Source organism: Neoarius graeffei, chromosome 2 (genome assembly GCF_027579695.1).
Source record: "Neoarius graeffei isolate fNeoGra1 chromosome 2, fNeoGra1.pri, whole genome shotgun sequence".
In the NCBI taxonomy this organism is placed as follows: Eukaryota; Metazoa; Chordata; class Actinopteri; order Siluriformes; family Ariidae; genus Neoarius; species Neoarius graeffei.
In genome coordinates, this window is record NC_083570.1 from 4,795,992 (window position 1) to 4,821,441 (window position 25,450).

The 25,450-nt window shown below is 43.1% G+C and overlaps 1 protein-coding gene and 1 long non-coding RNA gene across 2 annotated transcripts; both read right to left on the bottom strand.

Annotated features, from left to right (window-relative positions):
* Positions 1-12,196: 12,196 nt before the first annotated feature.
* Positions 12,197-13,378, bottom strand: LOC132879648 (uncharacterized). Its single transcript, XR_009653858.1, has 3 exons — positions 12,880-13,378; positions 12,493-12,776; positions 12,197-12,404 (listed from the first exon to the last, which is right to left on the bottom strand). It is a non-coding gene; the product is annotated as an uncharacterized LOC132879648 (long non-coding RNA).
* Positions 13,379-16,872: 3,494 nt separating this feature from the next.
* Positions 16,873-25,140, bottom strand: LOC132879292 (tripartite motif-containing protein 16-like). Its single transcript, XM_060913717.1, has 6 exons — positions 24,535-25,140; positions 20,130-20,225; positions 19,765-19,998; positions 19,461-19,632; positions 19,203-19,262; positions 16,873-17,912 (listed from the first exon to the last, which is right to left on the bottom strand). Exons 1-6 carry the CDS (start codon positions 25,123-25,125, stop codon positions 17,374-17,376), a joined length of 1,692 nt encoding a protein of 563 aa, XP_060769700.1. The 5' UTR covers positions 25,126-25,140; the 3' UTR covers positions 16,873-17,373.
* Between the last annotated feature and the right edge of the window lie 310 nt (positions 25,141-25,450).

Genomic DNA, 25,450 nt, shown 5'->3' on the forward strand with positions numbered 1-25,450 from the left:
TAATTCCACCAATAGGTCAAGTGACTAAATATCCAGTAGCATTAGTTTAAAAGAGCCAAATATGACTGAACATACCAATAAAAACGAACTACAGATGGCACATTAACTTTGCTGGTCAAGTCCCACATATATTTCCACACACCCATCCTGTTTATTCCCCCTCAAGCACACAGCACAAGGTTACATGGGGGAGAAATACCAGCTACATTTTACATGTGGAAGCCAGAAGTCTTTTACTTTTTACCAGCTTGTCGACATTGGGGGACAGACTCTGGGCAGTTGCTATTTTCATGACATCGTTGAGATGTCCATGGGTCAGACGACTACGCAGTTTCGATTTATTAATATTCATTACTGAAAATGCCTGTTCACATAAATATGTTGTCCCGAACATACAGAGTAGCCTATTTTACCGGCAAAGGCCGTGATAATTGGGTACTCTGGTGGCAATGACTGATAGAAAGATTGGATTCCAACAGATGCGTATTTATCCTTGACGAATGCACCCTCCGAAAATGGCTTGGACACTTTTGCGATCTCCCACGCGATGATGTAGCTCGCCTTCACTGCCCCTAACATGAAATAAAATGTACAACAAAGATATTGAGACACCCCTCTTTGAAAACAGCCGCATTTAACATTAAAGGAGAACTGAAGATGATGTATGATATTAAAACGAACCTTCATGTGTCTCTCGAGACTTTGAGAAAGCTGCTTGGTGTTTTTGAAGGTTTGAGGCAAGCTCATTTAGCTTTCCAGTCCTGCGTTGCCCGGTGAATTTGTCGGCGTGGGTCTCGTAATGTCTTTTGACATTGTATTCCTTCGGTACAGCCACTTGTTGCGAACAAATCAGACAAACAGGTTTTCCCCCTACTTCCCAGAAAAAGTATTTCTCTCTCCATTTTTCCTGAAAGATGCGACCCTCAGAATCAACTTTTCTCTTTTTAGACAACATCTTGTGAACGAGCAACAACTAGCCGACTCTACATTAACCCTTTAATGCGCAAGCTATTGTAACCCCCTCTAACGCACAACATGGGTCACAAGTGACCCGCATTCATTTCTAATGTAATTTCCAGCAAGGACATGGTTTTCTCTCTTACAACTTCTTGAAACAATACATTTAACCCTATAATATTTTATAAATTGACAGATTAGGTAGGGTTTGATGCACAAAAACTATTTTTTATCATTTTTACTTTTGTATCTCATAAATAAACATGTATTTGTAATTTCTCCATTAATTCGCAGACATGGGTCACAAGTGACCCGCATTCATTTCTAATGTAATTCCAAGCATGGATATGGTTTTCTCACTTACACCTTAAAAAATCAATACTTTCACCTACAATATTTAAAAAGTTTATAAAGTAGGTAATGTTTGAAGCAAAAAAAATTTTTACTTAAGTTTATTTTAATTTAACCTAGATTTGGTGTTCTGAGGAACTATGATATTTGCAAGTGTTTCCTGTCAGGAAAACATTTAAAGTCGGACCACTGTTGATCGCTGACTGTTGACACTCATTTTAGAAGTTTACAAAGCTGCTTCTGCAAAACTACGTGTAAGTATTTATTTTCAGTTTTAATATTACATATTTATTACACAACTGTTACAGAGTTATTATTGAAGATAATTGTACAGTGCTCTGGCAAAACATGCCAGAGCACTGAACGCCTTCACCATCTTTACTGCACAACACCCTGACTATATGAATGGTGTGCCAAATGCATGGCGGCTTTTCATCAAGGAGTTGGCCAAAGAGCTCATCATGCCTCACATGAACAGGCGCATGGAGACCTCTGTTCATCTCCGGAGGAATGTTACTGAGGCCATGGCAACATGTGGTGTGAAAAGGGGGAGTGCTGAGACCACCCATCCACAAGAGGACTTAAGACAGGGAGGAAAATCCAAGAGGAAGAGATGCAGCCTTTGTCCAACTGCCAGAGATAGGAAAGTCACCCTCTCCTGCTCCAAATGCACACGGCCTATATGCAAGGACCATTCAGTTACTGTGGTCATTTGTGATACATGAAAGAACTGAGACTGCTGTCTCGGCGCGTTCTCAATGTATACATGGGTATCACCAGATACCTCACGATACTATGGCGATATTTTGCCCACGATAACGATAATATCACGGTACAGCGATTCTGCGATAATCGATATATTGCAAGAAATTTCAACCACATCACGATATCTGTGTCACTGAAGAAAATCAGAATTTATTGACCACTGTAAAATTACATTTCACATGCATAACTACACACTCTTGCCAGACATATATTTGTCTCTATTCCACTGCTGGCAAAACCAAGCGTTGCTTCACTACAACATACAGAAAATTCCCATTTCTGTGCTAGTATTCTCAACTTTTCTGTAAGCATGGACACATCAGTGCTGCTTAACAAGCAGAATCAAATTGTTTTATGAAAACTTAAAACTTGCACTGCAGACTGCACATACATTTCAGTGCTAACACTAATATCAATTTGTTCTTTGTAAACTTGAGAACATATACCTGAGAACATTTAACTTGTGCTTATTTTGCAGGAACAACACACTGTCTGAAACACATTGAAAAGTGCATTGTGCATCTTAGTCTCCTACTGTGCATGCGCAGAACACATGAATGAGCAAGTTCTCATACAGACCGGTTTATTATTCAAAACAAGGCATTACAAATTATTTGACTCGGCCAAAGACTCGACCAATACGCACAAAACATAAAAATCGGCAAATGCGTGAAATACTCACCGATTTTCTATCAGCCCAGCTGATCGGTAGGACAAAACTACTGTTGAATTTTCCTACCCTCCTGAATTTCGCGCATGCGCAGTAGGCTTGTTAGGACAAATCCAAAAGGTAGGATAACTTTACAGAACACCGGCTCACTGTTTTTTTCTCCTTTCCTTTGGAATCCAAAGTGCCTCCAAACATCTGCCTTAAAGTTCGGCGGCGTCTCTAGGTTTACGTTAACAGCCATGCTTGCTTGTTTTTTTTCCTCACTGCAACCCGGGGAAAAAAGAGAAGACGAAGAGTGCCTTGCAGTGAGGGAGTGGCACAGCGACACCTCGCAGAGCAGAGGTGCGGAAGTCGTACTGGATTTACAACCCGTCTGAAACATGATTTATTATTTGAAAAAATATCGATATTCAAATTTTGAGTATCGATATTGAATCAGAAGACAAAGTATCGCGATATATCGCCGTATCGATATTTTTGCACACCCCTGATGGACAGCGGCCAAACTCATAACTCTACAGACCGAAATACACGAAACCAAGTCCTACTAGGGTCTATTTTACCGATCTATGTTCAAGCATCATGCAAGTCTTCCTTCTCCTTGAATAAGACCGTGCATTCAACTGCCTTTTTGACATGACTGCATTGAAATACCACTTGCAACAATATTTCAACAACAAGCCACGGCGGGCAAACATTAATAATCAAGTGTCCTTACCATAAAACGTTGTCTTGACCACAGAACTTCAAGTATTTCACTTAAATCCACACAGGTTAACAACACACCCAACACAGCTAGCGAGAAATGTGGATCTGCGCTAGCTTTGTATTGCTATTCCCCTCAGTATGCTTACTCTGCTGCCCAAAGTGTGAAAATTATAGGCTACAATCTTTTCATCAATTTCTTCAGTAGATGTCGTTTTAGACATTTTATTACCTTAATGTAATATGCTATCCATTACATAGCATATCTAGCCTAGCTACACATAACCTAGCTGCTGGTACGGCTGATAACTGATAAGTAGCTGATATTCTGAACAGATTGGTGATCCTTACCTTAAAAAAGTCTGTGACTTTAGGCAACGATTCTATCATTACCTGCATCTCTCTCTTTTTTTCCTTTTATGCACCCCGCTAACATGTGAATGCTTCATCTTTCAAAGCCTCTAAATTTGTGTCTCAGTAGTCAGTAGTCTGCAGTCTTTGGCGCGCTTTCGTGCGTGACGTTACATTTTGTTACATTTTATTCTGGTACAGTTGTGGGTGTTCGTTTCGTGAACCACATCCACCATGTCTCTTACAGCAGGCTACTGTGCGCTCATTTATTTCTAACCTTATTTCTATCCGTACATTAATGTAGGCCCACGATTCCGACAGTTTATTATTTTATTAATATTACAAGGCCCCTTTACGAGGCCCCTGATTGGCTGTGGCCCAGGGGCTTGAGCCCCCCGAAGCCCCCCCCTTAAAGCGCCAGTGTATAAAACTGACGAACGTGCTTAAGAATCAGGTCGGGGCTATAAATAACGCCAGAGTGTTGAATGATGGTAATTTGTTGATTGGGTGTGTATCTGAAGAACAGGTTGCGAAGGCTGAAGGGTTGCAAGCATACCTGCCAACATTGCAGTAGCAAAATAAGGGAGATTTTTTTGGAGATATATATAAAATGCACATATATACACACACACTGTATATAAAGTGAATACTCTGAACACAGTATTGATCCACATTCCAACATTTATTAAAAAATTAAGTAAGAGCAAAATAACATGGCACAATAACAAAATGACAATGACATTGTAAGATTGTATGTGTGTTCTCGTGCATAGCTGTACTGAACTTATGACCTGTTCACATCCTGGTAAACGTGCATAGCCGCGAGAACATACTTTTTTGCTTTTCTCTGTACCTTCTAGTTTCACTGAAACCACATTCCTGGACCCTCCTGTTCTAGGGGGTGTACATTCTGCTCTTTCATGTATAATAAAACAACTCCTTATTTGGTGAGTTCACCTTGTGCCCTCGGGCCTCTACTTATCTTGTCACGCAAGCTTCTGATGTATATAAACCCTGCTCTTTCTATGTATCACTGAGCAGTGCATGAATAAACCAGACTGATTTAATTCGTGTGGTTCGTTCTCTCCCTGCTCCAGAGCGCTCTTACGTCAACGCATCTGAACTGAGACAGACACAGGTTCTAACAATTTGGTGACCCCGACGTGATGCTCTCAATCAGGTAAGACATGTTTGATTGACTACCTGGTTGGCAGTAGTTTCGTAGTGTCCTACGGAGGACAGTTTTCCCTGGTTCGAGTCCAGGAAGAGCGCGCTATACAAATTTGTACTATATTTGTTGTCTGTTCCTCTTCAGATCCGTTTGTTGTCATTGTACGATGGGAAGCTCGTTCCCTAAGCCTGCGCCAGGGGAAACCCCGGCCGAATGGATGACTAGGTGCGGTTTTGCTTATTATGTTTCTCCCTGGCTCGATAATTTGGCAGGTTGGACTGAGGCCAACCCTCAAATTCCTTCCTATCCTCGTCAAGGTACATTCGATCCTGGTTATCTTGCATCGGCCCATCGCATGATTTATGAGGGATTAGGGGACCCCGGCTGGGATCGCCCGTATATGCGGGATGGATATGCCAAATGGTATGATATGAAGAAGATTTGGGATAATTTTAAACAGGCTTATACTCCCCGTTCAGTCCTGAAATCCATCCCGAAGCCTCGGGCTGCACCCGTCACCAAGGAAACGGAGGAGGCGGCGCTAGGAAAATCCAAATCTCATTCTGCTCCTCCAGCCTCGTTAGATAGTAAACCTCCACCTTATAGTAAGGCTGGAAAAATTACTGGTAAATCGTCGTCATCTGTAAAAACGATTCCTAAAATTTATCCGTCCCTGGCTGCTGTGTCTGCGTGCCCCCCCCCCACGGTTGACAGAGGGCAGCGTCCCGGAGGGATAAAGGGTGCGCCTGCATCAGCCAAGAACGGCAAAGACGAAGAAAGTAGTGACGATACCGATGATGACACCGATGACGATGATGATTGGGATAATCCTGACGATGTGGGTCCAGACGCCGGCTCGCGTCCTTATCCGCCACAAAACGCTGCTTGTGTATGGGTTGCAAAGCGCAGTGGTATTGATATAACTCCCCCGTCCCCGTCGGCTCTTAAGGACATCATCTCGCTTCTTCCGTCACCCGATAAGCCCTTGCTTTTTGTTGATCAGTTAATTAATGTTTCTCGTAACTGTCAGCTAACGGGAGCCGACTACCGGTTTATTCTGCAGAATAAATTAGGAGGCGCATACGATGAGACGGCCCTGTTAGAAAACGTACAGGTCCTCCGCCCCGTCAACGATATTGCTGTTAATGTTAAGGAGGAATTGCCTCCGGTAGGGGAAAACGGTCGCCCTCGCCAGCGCACCGTGTCTACCTTCTTTTGGAAAGACACGCCGGACGCGCTGCAGCAGCTTCGCGAGCAGTTGACGCGATACCTGCTCGCCTTAAAACAAGCAAATAGAGACCTGTCACAGGTCACTAATTGCAAACAGGAGCGTTCTGAGCTGACGTCGGCTTTCTGGAAGCGCTTTGGGGAAGTTTGGCAACATTTGGGAGGTCTTGAACTTGATTTGGCAAACCCGAACCCAATGTTCTTGTCCACCTTTCTGTCTAATTGTCGCCCCGAAATACAGAGCGTATTAAAACATCACTGGAGTGACCGGAATAATCTGGTCCTCCGTCAGGCCGGGGAGCGGGTGCGCACGCTGGAGAGCGATGGTCTTTTAGACTGTAAAACGAATAAAGCATGTTTATCCGTCGTGCCGGGCGGACGAGCGGAGGGACGACAGGAGAGGGGTCGCCGAACGGGACCGCGCGGCGGGGGAGGGAGGAGAAATGGAAAGTGCCACTATTGTGGAAAAGAGGGGCACTGGATAAGAGAATGTCATGCGAAACAGCGAGATGAGCAGGAACGTGAGAAACTCGTCATGCGCGCCGGTTCAAGCCCCACAGGGCAGAGAGATCCTGCCCGCCCATAGGGCTGCCCTCAGAGCGATGAAACCCCGACCGTTGCTATGTTAAATCTTTTATTCAGCTCCCCTCTTAACGAAGATCTTCCCACTATTGTTTTATGCCTGGCAGGGACTGAATATCCTTTTTTACTCGACACCGGGGCTACCATGTCCTCAGTGGGGAGGGAATATGCGGGTCCTTTATCTACACGGTCTGTAAGCTCTGTGGGAATAGAAGGGGTTCCTTTCCATTCCAGTTGCACGCCCCCCCTTTCTGTTACTTGTGCCCTTGATCCTTTACTGAAGTTTTCTCACTCCTTTGTTTGCATGCCTGATTGCCCTTTTAACCTGCTTGGACGGGATCTCATGAGCCTCCTAGGGCTTTCTATTTCTTTCAGTGGTTCACACATGGTTGTTGACGCACCAGACGACACTTCGTCGGCTGCTCTTGCCCTCACCTCCCTTTCTCTTCCTCATAATCTTCTTAATGCTGCTTGTGCCGTTACCCACCTCACACCCTCTCTTTCTGACCTTCCAGCTTCTCTTTGGGCGGAACATAAGGACGAGGTGGGCTTTGTTAACTGTACCCCTTACGAGGCGGTCATTAAACACTCTTCGCCAGTATATGTAAAACAGTACCCCCTTTCCCCAGCTAAACTGTCTGGCATTGATGATGTTCTGTGTTCTCTCCTAGAGCAAGGTGTGGTTGTTCCCTGTGTCAGCCCTTATAACACCCCAGTGAATCCGGTACAGAAGCCCAACGGCACGTGGCGTTTCACCCAGGATTTGCGTAAGATTAATGAGTTAATTATCCCAGTCGCCCCATTAGTTCCAGACGTTCCCTCTCTTATGGCCTCGATTCCGTGTGAACATGCGTTTTTCTCTGTGATTGACCTCTGTTCTGCCTTTTTCAGCGTCCCTGTGGGCTGTGAGACGCAGCCCCTGTTCGCTTTTACGCACAGGGGAAAGCAGTACACATGGACCAGGTTACCCCAAGGATATGTCGATTCCCCCGCGGTTTTTACAGCCGTAGTGAGGGACGCCTTGGCCGGTTTGTGCCTCCCCTCGGGCTCCTCCGTGCTCCAGTACGCGGATGATCTTCTGGTAACGGCGGAGGACGAGGACATTTGCGCTACAGCTACACTTGCTCTCCTCTCCCTTCTGGCGCAAGAAGGTTTCAAGGTCTCACGAACTAAGCTTCAGTTCTGCCTCCCCACTGTTCGATATCTGGGTCACGATCTCTCCCAGGGCTCCCGCAGGCTCAGCCCCGAGCGTGTGCAGGTCATCCTAGACACTCAGGTGCCTGCCACGAAACACGCCCTCATGGCTTTTCTGGGACTTATCAATTACTGCCGCCAGTGGATTCCTGACTGTTCCACCTATGACAAGTGTCTGCGCTCTGCAATTCTGCACTCGGACCCTTTGACTCAGCCCTTGGTGTGGTCTGATGAAATGCTGACGGCCTTCAGGGCCCTGAAGCAGGCTTTATGCTCGGCCCCTGCTCTCGGACTTCCGAATTACCGTTTGCCGTTTCATTTATATGTGTGCAACCAGCAGGGAACTGCGTCTGGGGTTTTGGCGCAGGAGCACGGGGGGGGTATGCGGCCTTGTGCGTTCCTCTCTAAAACTCTTGATTCTGTGGCACAGGGTCTCCCTGCTTGCCTCAGGGCGGTGGCTGCATGTGCTGTCATGGTCACGGACGCTGAACGGCTGGTTTTGTCTCACCCGCTCGTTCTCCACACCTCACATGATGTAGTGCACGTTTTAAAGAACCTCAGTACCCAGCATTTATCTGCGCAGCGTCGCTCTGGATACGAGTCTATTCTTTTGGCCACCGAAAACCTTACTGTTAAGCCCTCCTCCTCCTTTGATTCTCTCGCGCACGCGCTTCAGCGCCTCCTCAATTCACAGGATGATTCTCTTCCTTCTGAAACACACGACTGCATTTCTAGCATTCTTTTCGAGACAAGTATCCGCCCCGACTTACGCTCCACCCCGTTACTTTCAGGTGATTCGCTGTTTGTGGACGGCTCGTGCTCACGCCCCTCTGACGGCGTTTTCGTGTGTGGTTATTCTGTGTGCCGCCTTCCTGATGAAACTGTTGAAGCTTTTTCTCTTCCTTTCTCCTCGGCTCAGGCTGCCGAACTATACGCTCTAACCCGTGCATGTGTTATTGCCCAGGACACAGACGTCACTATCTACACTGATTCACGCTACGCTTTCGGCGTTGCTCATGACTTTGGTCGGATTTGGGCTTCGCGTGGGTTCACCACTGCAGACGGTAAGCCCATTTCTCATTCTTCGCTTGTTACTGATCTTATTACAGCGTGTCTTCTCCCGCGCTCTTTAGCCATTGTTAAGACTCGTGCTCATTGTATTGGGGACTCTTTTGAGATCAGGGGAAACTCTCTCGCCGATCGCATTGCCAAAGCCGCGGCTGCCTCCGGTGTTTTTCCGCCTTCGCTTACTCTCTCCCTGGTCTCATCCAGCCGTATGATTAGTGCCGTTCTTCCGGACATTGACTTGATCTCCCTCCAGGCCTCCGCTTCGGCCTCAGACAACCATTTCTGGGACTCATGCGGCGCGCAGCCGTCTGACGGCGTTCGGATCGATGCTCAGGGCCGTCTTTGTTTACCTCGTCACTGTACTCCCTTTCTCGTCCGCGAGTTTCATGGTCCCACTCACCGCGGCCGAAGAGGGGTAGTGGAGGATTTATCCAAAATATTTTGTATTGACAAAATACACACTGATGTACATCACATTCTAGACAGATGTTTAACGTGCGCCCAGAATAATCCATCTAAACCAGGCGCGGTACATCAGCACCTTCCCATACCTGACACGCCGTTCCAGGAATGGCAGATTGACTTTACTCACATGCCAAAACAGGGCCCCTTTAAGTATCTCTTGGTCATGGTCGACAAATTTTCACGATGGGTGGAGGCTTTCCCTTGCGGGAAAGAAGACGCTCGCACGGCGGTAAACAAATTGACGCAAGAAATCATTCCGCGTTATGGTCTCCCGGTAGGGATAGACTCTGACAAAGGTACGCCGTTCACCTCTAAGGTGACACAAGAACTGTGTAAAGACTTAAAGATCCATTGGCGTTTCCACATCCCGTACCATCCACAATCCTCCGGCATTGTGGAGCGCGCAAACAGAACAATCAAGGGTAAGCTGCGTAAAGCCATGCAAGAAGCTGGTACTAAAAATTGGGTACAAGTTTTGCCTTTAGTTCTCGCTGACATGCGAATGACCGCTCAAGTGGCCCTCGACAACCTGTCTCCGTACGAGCTCGTGATGGGCCGGCCTTTTCCTACACCCTGGCGCAGAGGTATGCAGGCTATAGGAACGAGTGATCTTGATGTACATCTCAGTGAGTACGCCGTGGGTCTCATGCGGGTGTTGGATGAGTACTGGACGAGACTAAATTCCAAAAAGCCTCCCATTCCTGAGGCACCCACTCACCCCTTTGAGGTAGGGGATAAAGTGTTGGTAAAGAAATTCGCTAAATTAGGCACTCCTCTAGAGGAACCACCCTACAGTGAACCCACGGATGTGCTCGCTGTAACTCGAACGGCTGTACTAACTGACCTTTTTCCACAGTGGATTCATGCCAGTCGAATAAAGAAGGCTCCAATGTAATAGAAATCTATATTGTTGATGCTTAACAGGTTTTTGTGTTTCAGAAAGTTGCTGTGACAATAGCTGATGGCCTTTTCAGGGATCCCCTTTCCAGCATCCGGAGTGATCCGGTTTCGGCTGATCTACAAAGAGGGGATGGTCGGTGCGTCCCGCAGACTTCTGAACTGAGGAATCTGGAAGACACGTGAGCCTGGGCTACCTTCAATCATCTACATCCCGTGGACACAGAAAGAACAAAAGTCAGTGACCAGTATGACTTTCCTTCTGGTATTGGTCTTAGCGCTTGGAGCAGGGAATCCCGCTCAAGCCAGCCACGAGGACAACGTTTTTTGGCAATTTGCCAACTGGACTGCTAAACAACATACTAATGAATCATGTTATGTCTGTCATTTAATGCCCGTAAGCTCAGTGTCCACGTCTCTCACCCCTATGTCTGCCAATACATTAGAGTCTAAACTGTAGTTATACTCTGTAAACAAAGTATAAAAGAGGGGATTGTAAGATTGTATGTGTGTTCTCGTGCATAGCTGTACTGAACTTATGACCTGTTCACATCCTGGTAAACGTGCATAGCCGCGAGAACATACTTTTTTGCTTTTCTCTGTACCTTCTAGTTTCACTGAAACCACATTCCTGGACCCTCCTGTTCTAGGGGGTGTACATTCTGCTCTTTCATGTATAATAAAACAACTCCTTATTTGGTGAGTTCACCTTGTGCCCTCGGGCCTCTACTTATCTTGTCACGCAAGCTTCTGATGTATATAAACCCTGCTCTTTCTATGTATCACTGAGCAGTGCATGAATAAACCAGACTGATTTAATTCGTGTGGTTCGTTCTCTCCCTGCTCCAGAGCGCTCTTACGTCAACGCATCTGAACTGAGACAGACACAGGTTCTAACAGACATCATAGGAAAAAACTTTAATTTTACATCCGCACTTATTGTAGGCTACTGATTATGCCCTTGATTGTATACATTGTATGTCTTCTGACAGTGTGTATTGCAAGTGTGCCTGTTCTTTTGTAGAGGCATGTAGGTACAAGTAGGTGGCTGACTTAGCCGCTTTTAGAACATTTTTAGAAGGGGCATACTTGTGAGCAGGTTTGGTGTAGTTTATCTTGCAGGACAAAAAAAGAGCACAGAGTACTATTGCTCAAACTTGACCTGTTCTCTGTAGTTATCTTCCTTACCATGCTGAAGTTTCTTTCTGAGGAGGCATTGCTATGGGGAATACACAATAATGCTTTCATAAGCCTAGCTATCTCACTAAAGCACTGTTGTTTCCCTAATAGGCCCCAGAATCTGTCCACTTTCTGCTCCTGTGGCAATTCCTTCTTGTCAGCAACTTGGTAGTCTATTAGCTCCTCCCTCAGTTTATCTGGATCAAGCCTTAGTTGAGGAAGCATCTCACCTAGCCTGGTCACTGACAGCAAAAACATAATATGCACATTATTTCCTTAGATCACTTTAAAAATGTCAAAGGTGCTGGACTCTGCATTCTTATAACATGATGATTGGATAGGTAAATGCAAAAATTACAAAGCATAATTCACCTGTCACTGGTAAGAGATCCAGGCGAGAGGCTGGGTCAAGCACGGTTAGTGCCTTCAGCAGCTCGGAATCAAGAGGGAAAACCTTCAGCATCTTCCTAATGGTTTCAATGTAGAAGGCCCTGGCTGTCCTAAAAAACACAATTATGACAGAATTACACTCAATTAGAACAATATCAACTAGGAATAATCAAAGTGTAATTACATTACATTAATTACAAATCAAGCCCTCACTTACTTATAGATTCTCGCTGTGGAGAGGTCTTCATTCACAATTAATGCTGTAGCCTCAGATCCGATGAAGAGCTCAGTATTTGGCAGCTGGTGTTCTTCATTGAGTGACACCTCAGTCAAAGGGTCCACAATCAGTCTGGCCGGCAGGATGTACCCCATGTACCTCTTCACCAGCCGTTTCATTTCAGCATGCAATTTGTGAATCATCACTCCCTCTGCCTAGATACATGGAGTCCAAGATCAAATCAAAATAAATTGACAAATTCTTACTTTTATGTACAATGATTGCAACATTCAGCCCATTTACCTGGAAAGAAGTGTTGAATAACACCAATGGCTTGAGAGCAGTGCTCAGAAAGAGAAAGTAGAATTTCACTTCAGGATCATTCAAGTAATTGGCCAGCTGTCTCACTTTGGCACTCCGCTCATCTTCACAGCTGTTAAAGTATGCTTGCAGGGCAGCCCACTGACTCAGCACCCTTTGGATGCATGTGTATAGACTGAGCCACCGTGTACTGCAGTATCGAAGCAGCTGTAAGTGCTCAGTGTCCGTGAAATTCACAAACTTTATAAATTTCACTTCTCTTTGCACTGTGCCAGGAAACAAACAAACATAGCCAATAGTAAATGTTAAAATTTGATGTGAAGATGGTGAAGTGGATCATCAGCAAACCATGTAAAATTACACTCTCACCTTTTGTCAAAGTGAGAGTATATTCCAACCAGCAAATCTTCGACTGGGGCCTTCATTGCCTTGATGCCACAGCCTGTGGCAAGTTGGGCAAGGTGGCAAATGCATCCCACATCTTGGACATTAGGCTGTCTGGCTTTTAACTTGGTAATGACTGAATGGTGCCTTCCTTTCATCACACTGCAATTATCTGAGTTAAAGGCCACCAGGTTATCCCACGAAATTCCTCTTGTACTAGAATCACACAAATGCATTATTGATTAAAAACAAATTGAACCTTCACAGCACTGAATTTCACAGTACTCACTGATGCTCTTTCTAACCACCTCTCCAGACTAAGAAAATAGTACTTGCATTATATATATGTACTGTAGCGCCAGCAAATTCCATTATATATATAGAGCGCCAGCAAATTTGACTGAGAAATCAACTTACCTCAAAGAGCTTTCCAGTTTTGCAAAAATGCTGTCAGCTGTACCAATGTTACAAACAGGCAGATCAATGAATTTTGTTACGACCTCAAGGGTGTTGTTATCATAAACCTGTGCCAATATTACGAGGTCTTTGTTTTTATCCATTGTGTTTGACTCGTCAATCAATAAACCAAATGGCTGTGTCTGGCAGGTAAGGATTACATCCTTGTCCAATTCTGGAGCAATAGCACCTAAAAATATGCAGAATGTATTATTATTATCAGCAGATCAGTAGTAGTAGTGGTAGTAGTAGTAGATGATGGCAGTAGTATTACACTCTTCATATTATCCTGATGAAATTATGTGGTAGATTAATGGTCAGGAAGTGCAGGGCATAAGAGATACACAACATTGAAATACTAATTTACATTTTTAAACAAATAAGGCCATTTACAAGTGTAGCACTATCTGGTGCCAACTACATGCAAAGCCAAAAAGCCTGAAGAAATGAAATTAAGCGGAGGAGGCACGAGGTGACACAGCCTGGCTAAAAAGTTTGACGTCGTGACTCATGAATGCGGATTGGTTGAGCCTTTTCACCGGATGACTTACCTTTGATTATTTGTGTAGTTTTTGTTCTCCCAGCAGAATATTTCCTCGCAATGGCTGAGTCTGGAAACATTGATGCTACGCACGCTGAGTATTCATCACAAAAAGTGAAGGGGATGTTTTTCTGTGCTACAAGCATAGCCATTTTCACCTCAGCATTAAGTACTTTCTCAGCTTCAGTCTGCCTGTGTGCGACGAATGTTGTCATTCTCTCAGAGCCCCTGATAGAGTCCACCGCATGGATATGTTTTTGTCCTTTGCAGTGTTGAGACTCGTTGCCCTTTCCCCCATGTCTAACACTGAAATCCACTCTGCAGGCTGTACAAAAAGCCAAATTATCACTGCACTTACTTTTCATCACCGTCGGAAATTGCGCTGTCCATTCTGTATTAAATTTACACGCGTACTTCTTCTTGGCCGCGGGACCCCTGCCTTCAGCCATTTTGTTTTTCCCGGTCCTGCAAGCTCGATGATCTGCGCAGAGATCAACTACGCAAGCTCAGGAAGATGTGTATGTGTGTTGCCAGATAGTTGAAATTGCAGGGTGTTTATCAGGGAAGACTGGATTACTTTTCGTGCTAATCTCTGGCAACCGGAGACATAGGCGAAACGCGCTATTCACGTTTATAATATATTTTATTTGAAGTTCAAAATAACAGGAGAATCATGGGAGACCTTCAAAATTACGGGAGAATTACGGGAGAAATGCCAATCCGGGAGGGGGCCGGGAGATTGTTCTGAAATACGGGAGACTCCGGGGAAATACGGGAGTGTTGGCAGGTATGGTTGCAAGTTGTTGGGAAGGCAAAGGTTGTGAAAGTGATGAGGGTTGGTAATGAAGGGAGTAGAGTGGTGATATATGGAATTCCTGTTTCGATGCAAATGGGTGAGTTGGTTAAGAATCTGAAAGAAAAATGTGGAGCTGTTCAGAGTGCAACGCAGTTGACCAGGGGAGTTGAGAAAAAGGAGACTGAGTCGATTCTGATTAAGTTCAGTACCAGAGACATACCCTCCAAACTTTATTTAGGATATTTGAGATATCAAGTGAGAGAGTTCGTGCATAAGCCTTTGAGATGCTTTAAATGTCAAAAATTCGGCCATACAGCCAAGGTGTGTAAAGGGGTACAAACATGTGCAAAGTGTGGGGGAGCTCATGACTATGGGAAGTGTGATGTTGGAGCAAGACCTAAATGCTGTAATTGCAGAGGAGCGCACAGTGCAGCATACTGGGGTTGTGAAGTTATGAGAAGAGAGACTGAAATCCATAATGTGAAGTTGAAAAACAAAGTAACTTATGCAGAAGCTGTTAAAAGTGTGGACCAGTCTAGGAATAGTGGAAGAACTGTAAGAGGAGACTTAGCTGCAGTCACAGACAGGGAGGCAGGATGTGCATCTGTTAAAGTGAAGGAATATGGTTGGAGGGAGAAAAGAGACCTTGTAATATTTATTGCAGGGGTAATAAATGCCACAGCGGAAATGAAATCGAAGACAGACAGGATCCAAATTATTACAAAGGCAGCGGTCCAGCATCTGGGTATAGTGGGATTAAAGTGGGAAGAGGTGAGGGATGGGCTCTGTGTGATGCAGCCAAGCCAGGATAGTGTAGGATGATTATTCCGTTTATCATAATTTTACAATGGAATGCAAGGAGTCTGCTGGCAAATGGACAAGAATTTAAAAAGTTTGTGGATGATATGACCGTGAAACCGGATATAATATGTATTCAAGAAACATGGCTCCAACCTAGGTTTGATTTTGTTTTGTTTAATTATATAGCTGTTAGGGGGGACTGAGTGGGAGGAAGTGGAGGGGGATGTGCTACCTTTGTTAGACAGGGGATACTGGTGAACTCATCAATGCAAAAAGACCTGGACGCCCACAGAAGACAACAGTGGTGGATGATTGCAGAATAATCTCCATGGTGAAGAGAAACCCCTTCACAACAGCCAACCAAGTGAACAACACTCTCCAGGAGGTAGGCGTATCAATATCCAAATCTACCATAAAGAGAAGACTGCATGAAAGTAAATACAGAGGGTTCACTGCACAGTGCAAGCCACTCATAAGCCTCAAGAATAAAAAGGCTAGATTGGACTTTGCTAAAAAACATCTAAAAAAGCCAGCACAGTTCTGGAAGAACATTCTTTGGACAGATGAAACCAAGATCAACCTCGACCAGAATAATGGAAAGAAAAAAGTATGGCGAAGGCGTGGTACAGCTCATGATCCAAAGCATACCACATCATCTGTAAAGCACGACGGAGGCAGTGTGATGGCTTGGGCATGCATGGCTGCCAGTGGCACTGGGTCACTAGTGTTTATTGATGATGTGACACAGGACAGAAGCAGCCGGATGAATTCTGAGGTATTCAGAGACATACTGTGTGCTCAAATCCAGCCAAATGCAGCCAAACTGATTGGTCGGCATTTCATAATACAGATGAACAATGACCCAAAACATAAAGCCAAAGCAACCCAGGAGTTTATTAAAGCAAAGAAGTGGAATATTCTTGAATGGCCAAGTCAGTCACCTGATTTCAACCCAATTGAGCATGCATTTCACTTGTTAAAGACTAAACTTCAGACAGAAAGGCCCACAAACAAACAGCAACTGGAAACCGCTGCAGTAAAGGCCTGGCAGAGCATTAAAAAGGAGGAAACACAGCGTCTGGTGATGTCCATGAGTTCAAGACTTCAGGCAGTCATTGCCAACAAAGGGTTTTCAACCAAGTATTAGAAATGAACATTTTATTTACAATTATTTAATTTGTCCAATTACTTTTGAGCCCCTGAAATGAAGGGATTGTGTTTAAAAAATGCTTTAGTTCCTCACATTTTTATGCAATCATTTTGTTCAACCCACTGAATTAAAGCTGAAAGTCTGAACTTCAACTGCATCTGAATTGTTTTGCTCAAAATTCATTGTGGTAATGTACAGAACCAAAATTAGAAAAATGTTGTTTCTGTCCAAATATTTATGGACCTAACTGTATGTTCTAATGGAGTTTAAATATTGTTCAATGTTTTACAATCAAATCTCAGGGTTTAGAAACGACTTCAGATTTGAAAAAGTGAATGTGGATTTTACATCTTAGAACACAAGCAGAAAAATCAAATTCATTCCAAAAGTGATGTTTTATTTTTATATAGTGTGACCTGAACAGGTTTAAAATGTTGTTCTGTTCTGGCTTTATTACTGTTTATTAGTTATTTAATGAGACGCTGCTTAATATGAAACAAACACAACTTTATAATGCGAAGGTCATGAGATCATTTTCTTTTTAAAATTTGATGAGTTTCTTGTCTGACAGTTAATTTTTAACATTTCCATTTTAATTATTTTAAATATTAATCTGTTTTTAATTTAAATATTAAAATGAGTGTTTTTGTGCAGCTGGATTGTGTTCTAGTGAAACAGACGACTGAGCAACAACGTGGCAACATGCAGGAATTTTACAGAAAACACTACACACTTTTATTCTGGATCACACAATCTCACTGTAGAACCAGAAACCCAACGCCAGAACCCAACCCCAGCGTACAGAGGCTGAGTGAATGTGGTGTGGACTCTGTGGAGGAGCTTCATCGTATCAGAGACACTGTAGAAGGACAGAGTTCCTGCACTGTGATCCACATACACTCCTATTCTGGAGGGAGATGGAACTCTGAGATCAGTCTTAATGCTGTTGTGACAGAAAGAGAGAGAAGAAGAAGAACACCACAGACTCCAGGACAGATTGTTGAATCCAAACACACACTCTTTACCCCGTCCTTTCCTGCTGATGTCTTTATATGAGACTGATATGGACACACCAGCAACACCGCTCAACTCCACCTCCCAGTAACAGCGTCCACACACACTCTCCTTACACAACACCTGAGTCCAGGAATCAAATCTCTCTGGATGATCAGAGTAACGCTGCTCTCTCTCACTGACTCTCACCGCTCTGTTCTTCTCAGACAGAATGAGGTGACGATGTGCCGTGTTGGGATCCAGATTCAGATAACAGAAATCTAAAATAAAAGAGAAAAACAAACTGAACAATGTGAACATGAATATCCGCGCTGGGGGCGTGGTCACGAAAACAGCAGTTCGGTTGCAGTGAAAACTTTTCTCTGTAGAACCCTGTCACTCCCCCCTCCCCCCACTCTGGGCTCAAGAACACAACAAAAGGGCAATAATATAACAACCACCAATCAGAATTCAGATACAACAACCAATCAGAATTCAGATACATTCTGTTGCCAAGTAAAATTGTAACCTGTCAAAGTTCTCGAGCCCTCGTGCTGTTTTACCGTTAGATCAATCACATATCAGCTTAAACTAGCATTCTAAAACTAGTTAAAGATCCCACAGAAGAGAGCGACTCCCCCTGCCAGCCTCATGGAACGCAGTGTTTAAGGCTCCGGATGGGTTTTATTTCCATTTATGAGGGAAAGGAACATACACCCTCCCGACAGTCAGTGCGGTATTCGCTTGGAAAACACATTTGCAAATTGGTAGAATGAGTTCATCCTCACATGCAAGATTTGCAGTTATTTAAATGGATTTCATATTATTATTATTATTATTATTATTATTATTATTATTCATGAATTACTACAGTTCTGAACTTCAAATGTTAAAAGTCTGGCCTTTGGAGAGATGATGGAGACTCTTTTGGTGGAACACAATGGAGCAAAATATTGTGACCCTCTAATTTTGACCTGAAGTTGGCACCACTGGGGGTTGGCATTGGGTTTTTGTCCCCACCAATGTTAATACCAAACCTACGCCCTTGCCTACATGTTATCTCGTTCTAATTGTTGTGACTTTTATCTAAATGACAGCTGGCAATACGTTGTTACTTTGCACTTTTTGTTGATCTGGGTACTAATCTTTGAGAAACTGGATTGGCTGAATGTTGCCTGTGAAGAAAAGAATGTCTTTTTATTACCCTGTGCCAAGTTAATATTCACTTCAGTGCAATTTTTAAGAGCCATAAATTGTATTTTATTTATTGTTTTTGTTGTGAGTGGTTTTGTTTGATTGTTGTTTTATTTCTTGAGCTTATTTATTTATATTTATTTTTTACATTCCACTGTTGAATTGAATAAGTTGACTTAATTAAAAAGTTTACTGTTCTATGAAAGGGTGTATTCGCATGATCATTATTATTTTACTAGTGGCATAAAATTGTCTTGAAAAGACATCAACAATAATATTGTTTATCGCAATAATTTCTGAGACAATATATCGTCCAACAAAATTTGTTATCGTGACAGACCTAGAAGTGTAAGGGTGTGTGTGTGTGTTAGATGTACATTTCAGAAACTCTTCTCTGCTCTGTGGTTCTGGTCCTGAAATGATCTGAACTGCTGCAGCTGTGGAGAGAAAAATAGAAACATGAGTTTGTGTAAAAGATGGAAAGAGTTGAAAGTGATCCAGTCAGTTTATTCATTTTAAATCAGTGTTTTAGTTCAAAGTGTCGGGTGAATAAAGTGTCTGCAGAAAAGAAAGCAGGAGCATCGCTAAGAAATAACACATCACTGTGTTTCTCCAGCAGGAACAGCTCCTCTTACCATGTGGAGGGATTTTGTTGAATTCCTCCTCACAGAATTCCTCGAGTCTCTTTTTCAGATCTGAGAGAGAATTCCTCACTCCATCAAATGAGAGATGTTGATGGACAGTGACGCTGGATGTGTGAAAATCTGGTCTGGATAATGGAGGAGAGCGACGTCCAGAAGCTAAAACCTACAGAAAGCAAATGAAATGTAAAACCCACTTGTGATGTCAGACAGGGACATTTATTGTTCCCTTAATGAGAGGTGTTTTAGAGAGTGTGTGAGGAACAGCTGGCTCTGTAGATCAGACAGTGAGTGTTACCTGGAGGAAATGGATGTGATCGTGTGTGTGTGAAAGCTGCTCCAGCTCAGTGACTCTCCTCTGAAGATCAGCAATCTCCTGCTCCAGTTGCTCCAGGAGTCGTTCAGCTCGACTCAGTTCAGCCTTCTCCTGATCTCTGATCAGCTCCATCACCTCCCAGCGCTTTTTCTCCATGGAGCTGATCAGCTCAGTAAAGATCCTCTCACTGTCCTCCACTGCTGTCTGTGCACTGAGCTGTTCGGACACACACACACACACACACACACAATTTAAAGCTCATCTATCATTCCCTCTCTTACTGGGACTGTAAATGACTCGTTGTCCATGTTGTGTGTGTTTCTAGGAGCAGCTCTGTCTCTGCTCACCTTTATAGTGTTCACAGCCTGTTTCAGCTCCTGCACCTTCTTCTGCTTCTCCTGGATTCTCTGCTGGGATTTCATCTGCTCCTCCTTTAACTCACTCTGAGGACAAATAAAATACATTCAGCTTTTTATACAGTACGAGCGAACTGGTTCCATATTAATGTCAGTTCAAAGTACATTCATGTTTCACTCTGAAGGTTATGTACTCTGTGTGTGTGTGTGTGTGTGTGAGTGAGAGAGAGAGAAATGTTCACTAACTGATCTGGGCTGGGTTTCCCAAAAGCCTCTTCAGGCCAAGAGAGTTTTAAATGACCTCTTAAGATCCATCATCAAGCTAACGTGGTTTTCCCGAACAACATCGTAGCACAAGTCATCCTTTAGTTTGCTCGGAATTTACGAGAGACCCGGAGCACTCGTTCAAAACAAAGAGCAACTCGCTCGCTGCCGAATCCACAGAGTGCGCATGCGGCTCTGAGGGACTCTCACAGTCAGCGGGGGAAACTGGTGTTGAATCTGCTGGTGGTGTTCAATTAGTTTTCTTGTACATTGCAAATACATCGAGTTAATTATCAGAGGTGCACAGTAATGAAGTACATTTACTTGAGTTCTGTACTTAAGTACAGTTTTTGAGTATCTGTACTTTACTTCAGTATTTTTTGTGGAAACATATGACTTTAACTTCACTACATTTGAAAGACACATATCGTAGATTGGGGGAAAAAGCCCCCATGGGGTAATACGCCCCCGGCCTGTTTTACCCAAAATAACCACCAGATAGCACAAAGTTACATTTCTATTGTTGCTATGGACTGGCTTGACAAAGGGGATATACAAATATCCACTGTGGATAGCATATCAGCAACGCAGCGGAGAGAAATCAAATTTCATGGTAAGTGATATAATTTTCAGATATCAGTAAAACTGTATTTAGATAGCTGCTATTTCATCAGATATCACAGCTGTGCATGTGGTATGAGTAGACAAGTCAGTACGTTAAAAAAAAAAATACATTAGGTATATAAAGTTGAATCACATTTTGAAAGTAAGACCCTTTTTTGTAGAAGTGTCGTCTGTGGGGTAAAACGCCCCCTTAATGGCGGGGTAAATGGCCCCCAGGGGGCATTGTTTCCTTTTATCATAATTACTGTATTTCATACATTTCTGAATAGCAGATAGTACTTTCTGCAATTAGTCTATTGTATTTCTGTATTTCAAATTATACGTTGTTGCTTTTTATTTTGCTTTTTAAAGGACCCCAACAACTTCGGGCAATAATAGACACAATTTCTCCTCGGCCAGTTCCATCCAAGAGGGCCCAGAAGAGGACAGCTGAGTCAGCAACTGTCCTTACCTCGTCCCCATTCAAGCGGATGTTGGAGGCGAAGGCATCTCGAGGCAAAAGGGGCAAAGGAGGGCAAACTAAAAAGAATAATGAAAAAGCAGAGGCTAGATCAAATGATGATGTCGAATGTTTATATTGTGGGGAGCTTTTTTCAAGAAGTGTGGGGAAATGGATCCGGTGTGAGAGCTGCCAGAAGTGGGCTCATGTGGAGTGTTCCAATGAAAATGATGGGGAATTTGTGTGTGAAATTTGTGTGTCTGAATAGAAACCTGTGTGTGTGTGTGTGTGTGTGAGTGATGGCATGTGTGTTGTTTCAGTTGGGGGTTTTCGGCTGCGGGGTATTCATTTAGATAGCGTTACATTTCACTGTAATGTTAATGTAATGAATTCATTGATTCAATTAGCTTTATTTATTGATGCACTTGTTCTTTGTTAATTCATGTTCAATCCACACAAAATTATATTGAAATTAAAATGCAAAATATAATAAAATAATGCATCTATTCATTAATTCAGGGATATTTTCTTGTTTCTTTCACATTATAGGCTTAAGTAAACACTTTTGCTATCCAAACAGCTTTTTTTGAGTGAGGGGGCCTATTGCCCCACCTCAGGGGGCCTTTTACCCCACTGTGGGGGGGGTAAAAGGCCCCCTTGGCACAATGTTTGTTTTTGTTAAAAAAAAAAAATTAAGTATTAACTTTAGGCAAACTTTAGGTGGCATTATTGTTCATGTCACTGTTGTCAGAAACTATGATTTAAACTAAACACATGGTTCATTTCAACTTGGAGAAAAACTGAATTTTCCTTAAGGGGGGCTTTTTCTCCCCACTCTACTCTACTTTTTACTCCACTACATTTCTGTCAAGGTCCTCGTTACTCGTTACTATGAAGCAGTTTTGAAAGTGGATGTTTTTTTCTTTTCTAAAACGTGATTGGTTTTTCCGCAGGTGACACTGAGACAGTCTATCAGTAATCACTAGGGTCACGTCACGTCCATAGACTGGATAAAATCAAGATCAATGATTTCTCCGCAGCATTATTTAACACGATCAGTTGATGGCAGAATGGAAGGAGGCGGTTCTTCTGGGGAATGCACACACCCACGGTTCTATAGCTAGAACCCATGGTTCAGTTTTCTGAAAGGAATAAAGAGTCGTTTCATTTTAAATGTTTGCTTTGTTTGCCTAAAACGGAGCACATCACAGCCTACAAAAACTCCCCATCCGACCTGCGGAAGCATATTGAGGGATATAAACGTTTTATTCCAAGAGAAAGCTTGCAGTGAAGTTGTCTGTGCTTTAGAGCTCGCGATAACGTTGCAATCGCTACACAGTCTGATTAGTCAAATGACTTTCTGTGGATTTGCCAAGTTACCATCACCTTGTCCACGTCTAATGTTTACACATAGCTAGTTAACTTGGACACTGTTAGTTAGCATGTAAAAACAGAGTTACACGAACATGAAGTGTTCACTTTTCTGAAGTCCTTTCAGAAATGTTTTATCATAATCTTGCCAATTAAACAAAAAATTAGAAATCTTTCTTTTCTCGTAATATTAGCTGCCCAATATGATTTCGAGTTTGAAAAGAGTTTGCTAGCATGTCAGGTGGAGCTTCACTGACATGATTCCACAGGCAGATATGTGCATGAATACATACACTTAACAAACTGCTGGAATTTTTTGTTTTGATGTCAGATGATGGTCTTGCACCTTTTTTTTTTTTTTTTTGTCTTGCTTAAAGCAGAGTTGCTGTTGGGCCGTTATTAAGCTCGAGGTGCGGATCTGGGTTTTAATCAGGTTGGATTGTCCTTTTTATTTTCTGAGCAAGCTGCATTTACAGCTGTTCCACTGTCTTCCTGATTAACACACACATACATGTGTGCACACACTGCCAGAGCTGGGTCAGAACACTACCATGCTGCTTTGTGGCGGTGGGGAGGAGGGTTACAATAAAAAAAATGAAAATGACAATGGGTCTTTTTCAGTTCAGTTGTGTTTCATTTTGTAACATTCTACCAGGCGTTTATTCGACAGGTTCTACAAGTTAGTCAGTAAATCCAGTCAGGTGTTTCAGAGGCATTAGGTTTTGTAAGCGTTGTGGCTATAATACAACAATGCATTGACAGAAAATGTACTTTTAATACTTAAGGATTTTTAAAAGCAAATACTGCAGTACTTTAACTGAAGTAAAAATTTGACTGTCCAACTTTCACTTGTATCGAGTAACATTTGCCCAGTGGGATCTGTACTTTGACTTAAGTAATGAAGTTGGGTTCTTTGTCCAGCTCTGTTAATTATTAAATAAATATACACAAAACACGATGAATATATTTCAGTATGTTATGGAATTACGTATGGATATCAGAATGTCACATTTATATCACTATAATTATTTTAATCAAATTTAGCTCCATTAGGCGAGTGATTAACTAATTTAGTGTTATAAATGAGACATTTCTGCACCTCTAATGGTGTGTGTGAGAGAGAGGTTTTGATCTGGGTGTAGTGTGTACCTAAGAAGGTTTAATTGACCTTCTATATATAAGGTTGACTATATTAAATCTCCTTCGGTACACACTACACACAGATCAAAACCTCTCTCTCTCTCTCTCTCTCTCTCTGTCTCTCTCTCTGTGCACTTATAAGGGAGAACATGGCCACTCTGCACTGTGGAGAACAGCTGAAATAATCCTGACTGCATGATCGGGGGGTAACAGTGAAATGAGCGAGCACGGGGAACACATTTACCTCATTATTTAGCTTATTATTTGTTCCTTCTTTCATGTGAACGTTTGTTCATTTCATTTCAACTCTCTCTTAAGGTCTAAAGGGCAACTTTATCAGGAAACCCACCCCGAACCAGATTACGACCATCACTGAAGATAAATTTAACACTCTGTTCACCAGAACACAGACAATTTTAATCAGCTTTTACAGAATCCTTCTGATTGAGACACACATTGAAATTAAAGTTCAAATCATATCACTGACTAAAGCACCTGTTTCTAGATGGGAAACTATAATTAAGATGATTTAATTCTGGAAAGATTTCTCGTTCTCACCTGTTTCTCAGCACTTTCTGCTGCAACTGAAACAGCGTCATGGTCTTTATGTTTATCCAACATGCACAAAGAGCAAATACATATTTGATCAGTACGACAGTAGATTCTCAGCACTTCATCATGTTCAGAGCAGATCTTCTCTTGGAGTTTTGCTGAGGCTTCAATTAATGGGTGTTTTCTCAAAGCAGGACGTTCAAGATGAGGTTTCAGATGAGTTTCACAATAAGAAGCCAAACAAATCAGACAGGACTTGACGGCTTTGTGTTTTCTCCCGGTGCAGAAATCACACTCCACATCTCCAGGTCCAGCATAACAGCGAGCAGGAGAAGCAGCTTGGACTTCAGTCTTCTTCAGTTTCTCCACCACTTCATCCAGCATGTTGTTTCTGCCTAGAACAGGCCTTGTTGTGAAAGTGTCTCTGCACTGAGGACAGCTGTAGACGCCCTTCTGATCCTCCTGATCCCAGCAGCCATTAATACAGACCTTACAGAAACTGTGACCACAGGAGATAGTCACCGGATCCTTCAGGAGATCCAGACACACTGGACACATGAACTGGTCCTGAGCAACTGAAATACTGGCCTCAGCCATTTTCCTGAAATCACACCGAGAGAGAAGAGAGAGAGAGAGAGAGAGAGAGAGAGAGAGAGAGAGATATCAGTTTGTTTTCTCTGAAATGATGAGTTACTTCCTCATTCTGTGTGTGAAAGAGAGAGAGAGGAGGAGGAGCACAAACACAGAGAGATCATGAACACTCCTCTATTAACCATTTCATCTCCCTTCAGTGCAGAAATATAACCCATGTAGCCGCACTGATTAGGATTAATTTTATGAAATACTCACAGAATGGATTTTCATTTTCTGGACTTTTCCACCGACTGACACCTCAAGCACAACTTTCAGCCTTGTTGATAAA

Coding starts and splice junctions, on each gene's coding strand:
- LOC132879292 (XM_060913717.1), bottom strand. CDS start 25,125: ATGGCTGAGGCCAGTATTTCAGTTGCTCAGGACCAGTTCATGTGTCCA. Junction 20,226..24,534: donor CAGAAAGTGCTGAGAAACAG/GTGAGAACGAGA, acceptor ATTTGTCCTCAG/AGTGAGTTAAAGGAGGAGCA. Junction 17,913..19,202: donor CAGAGAAGAGTTTCTGAAAT/GTACATCTAACA, acceptor CTTTTATTTTAG/ATTTCTGTTATCTGAATCTG.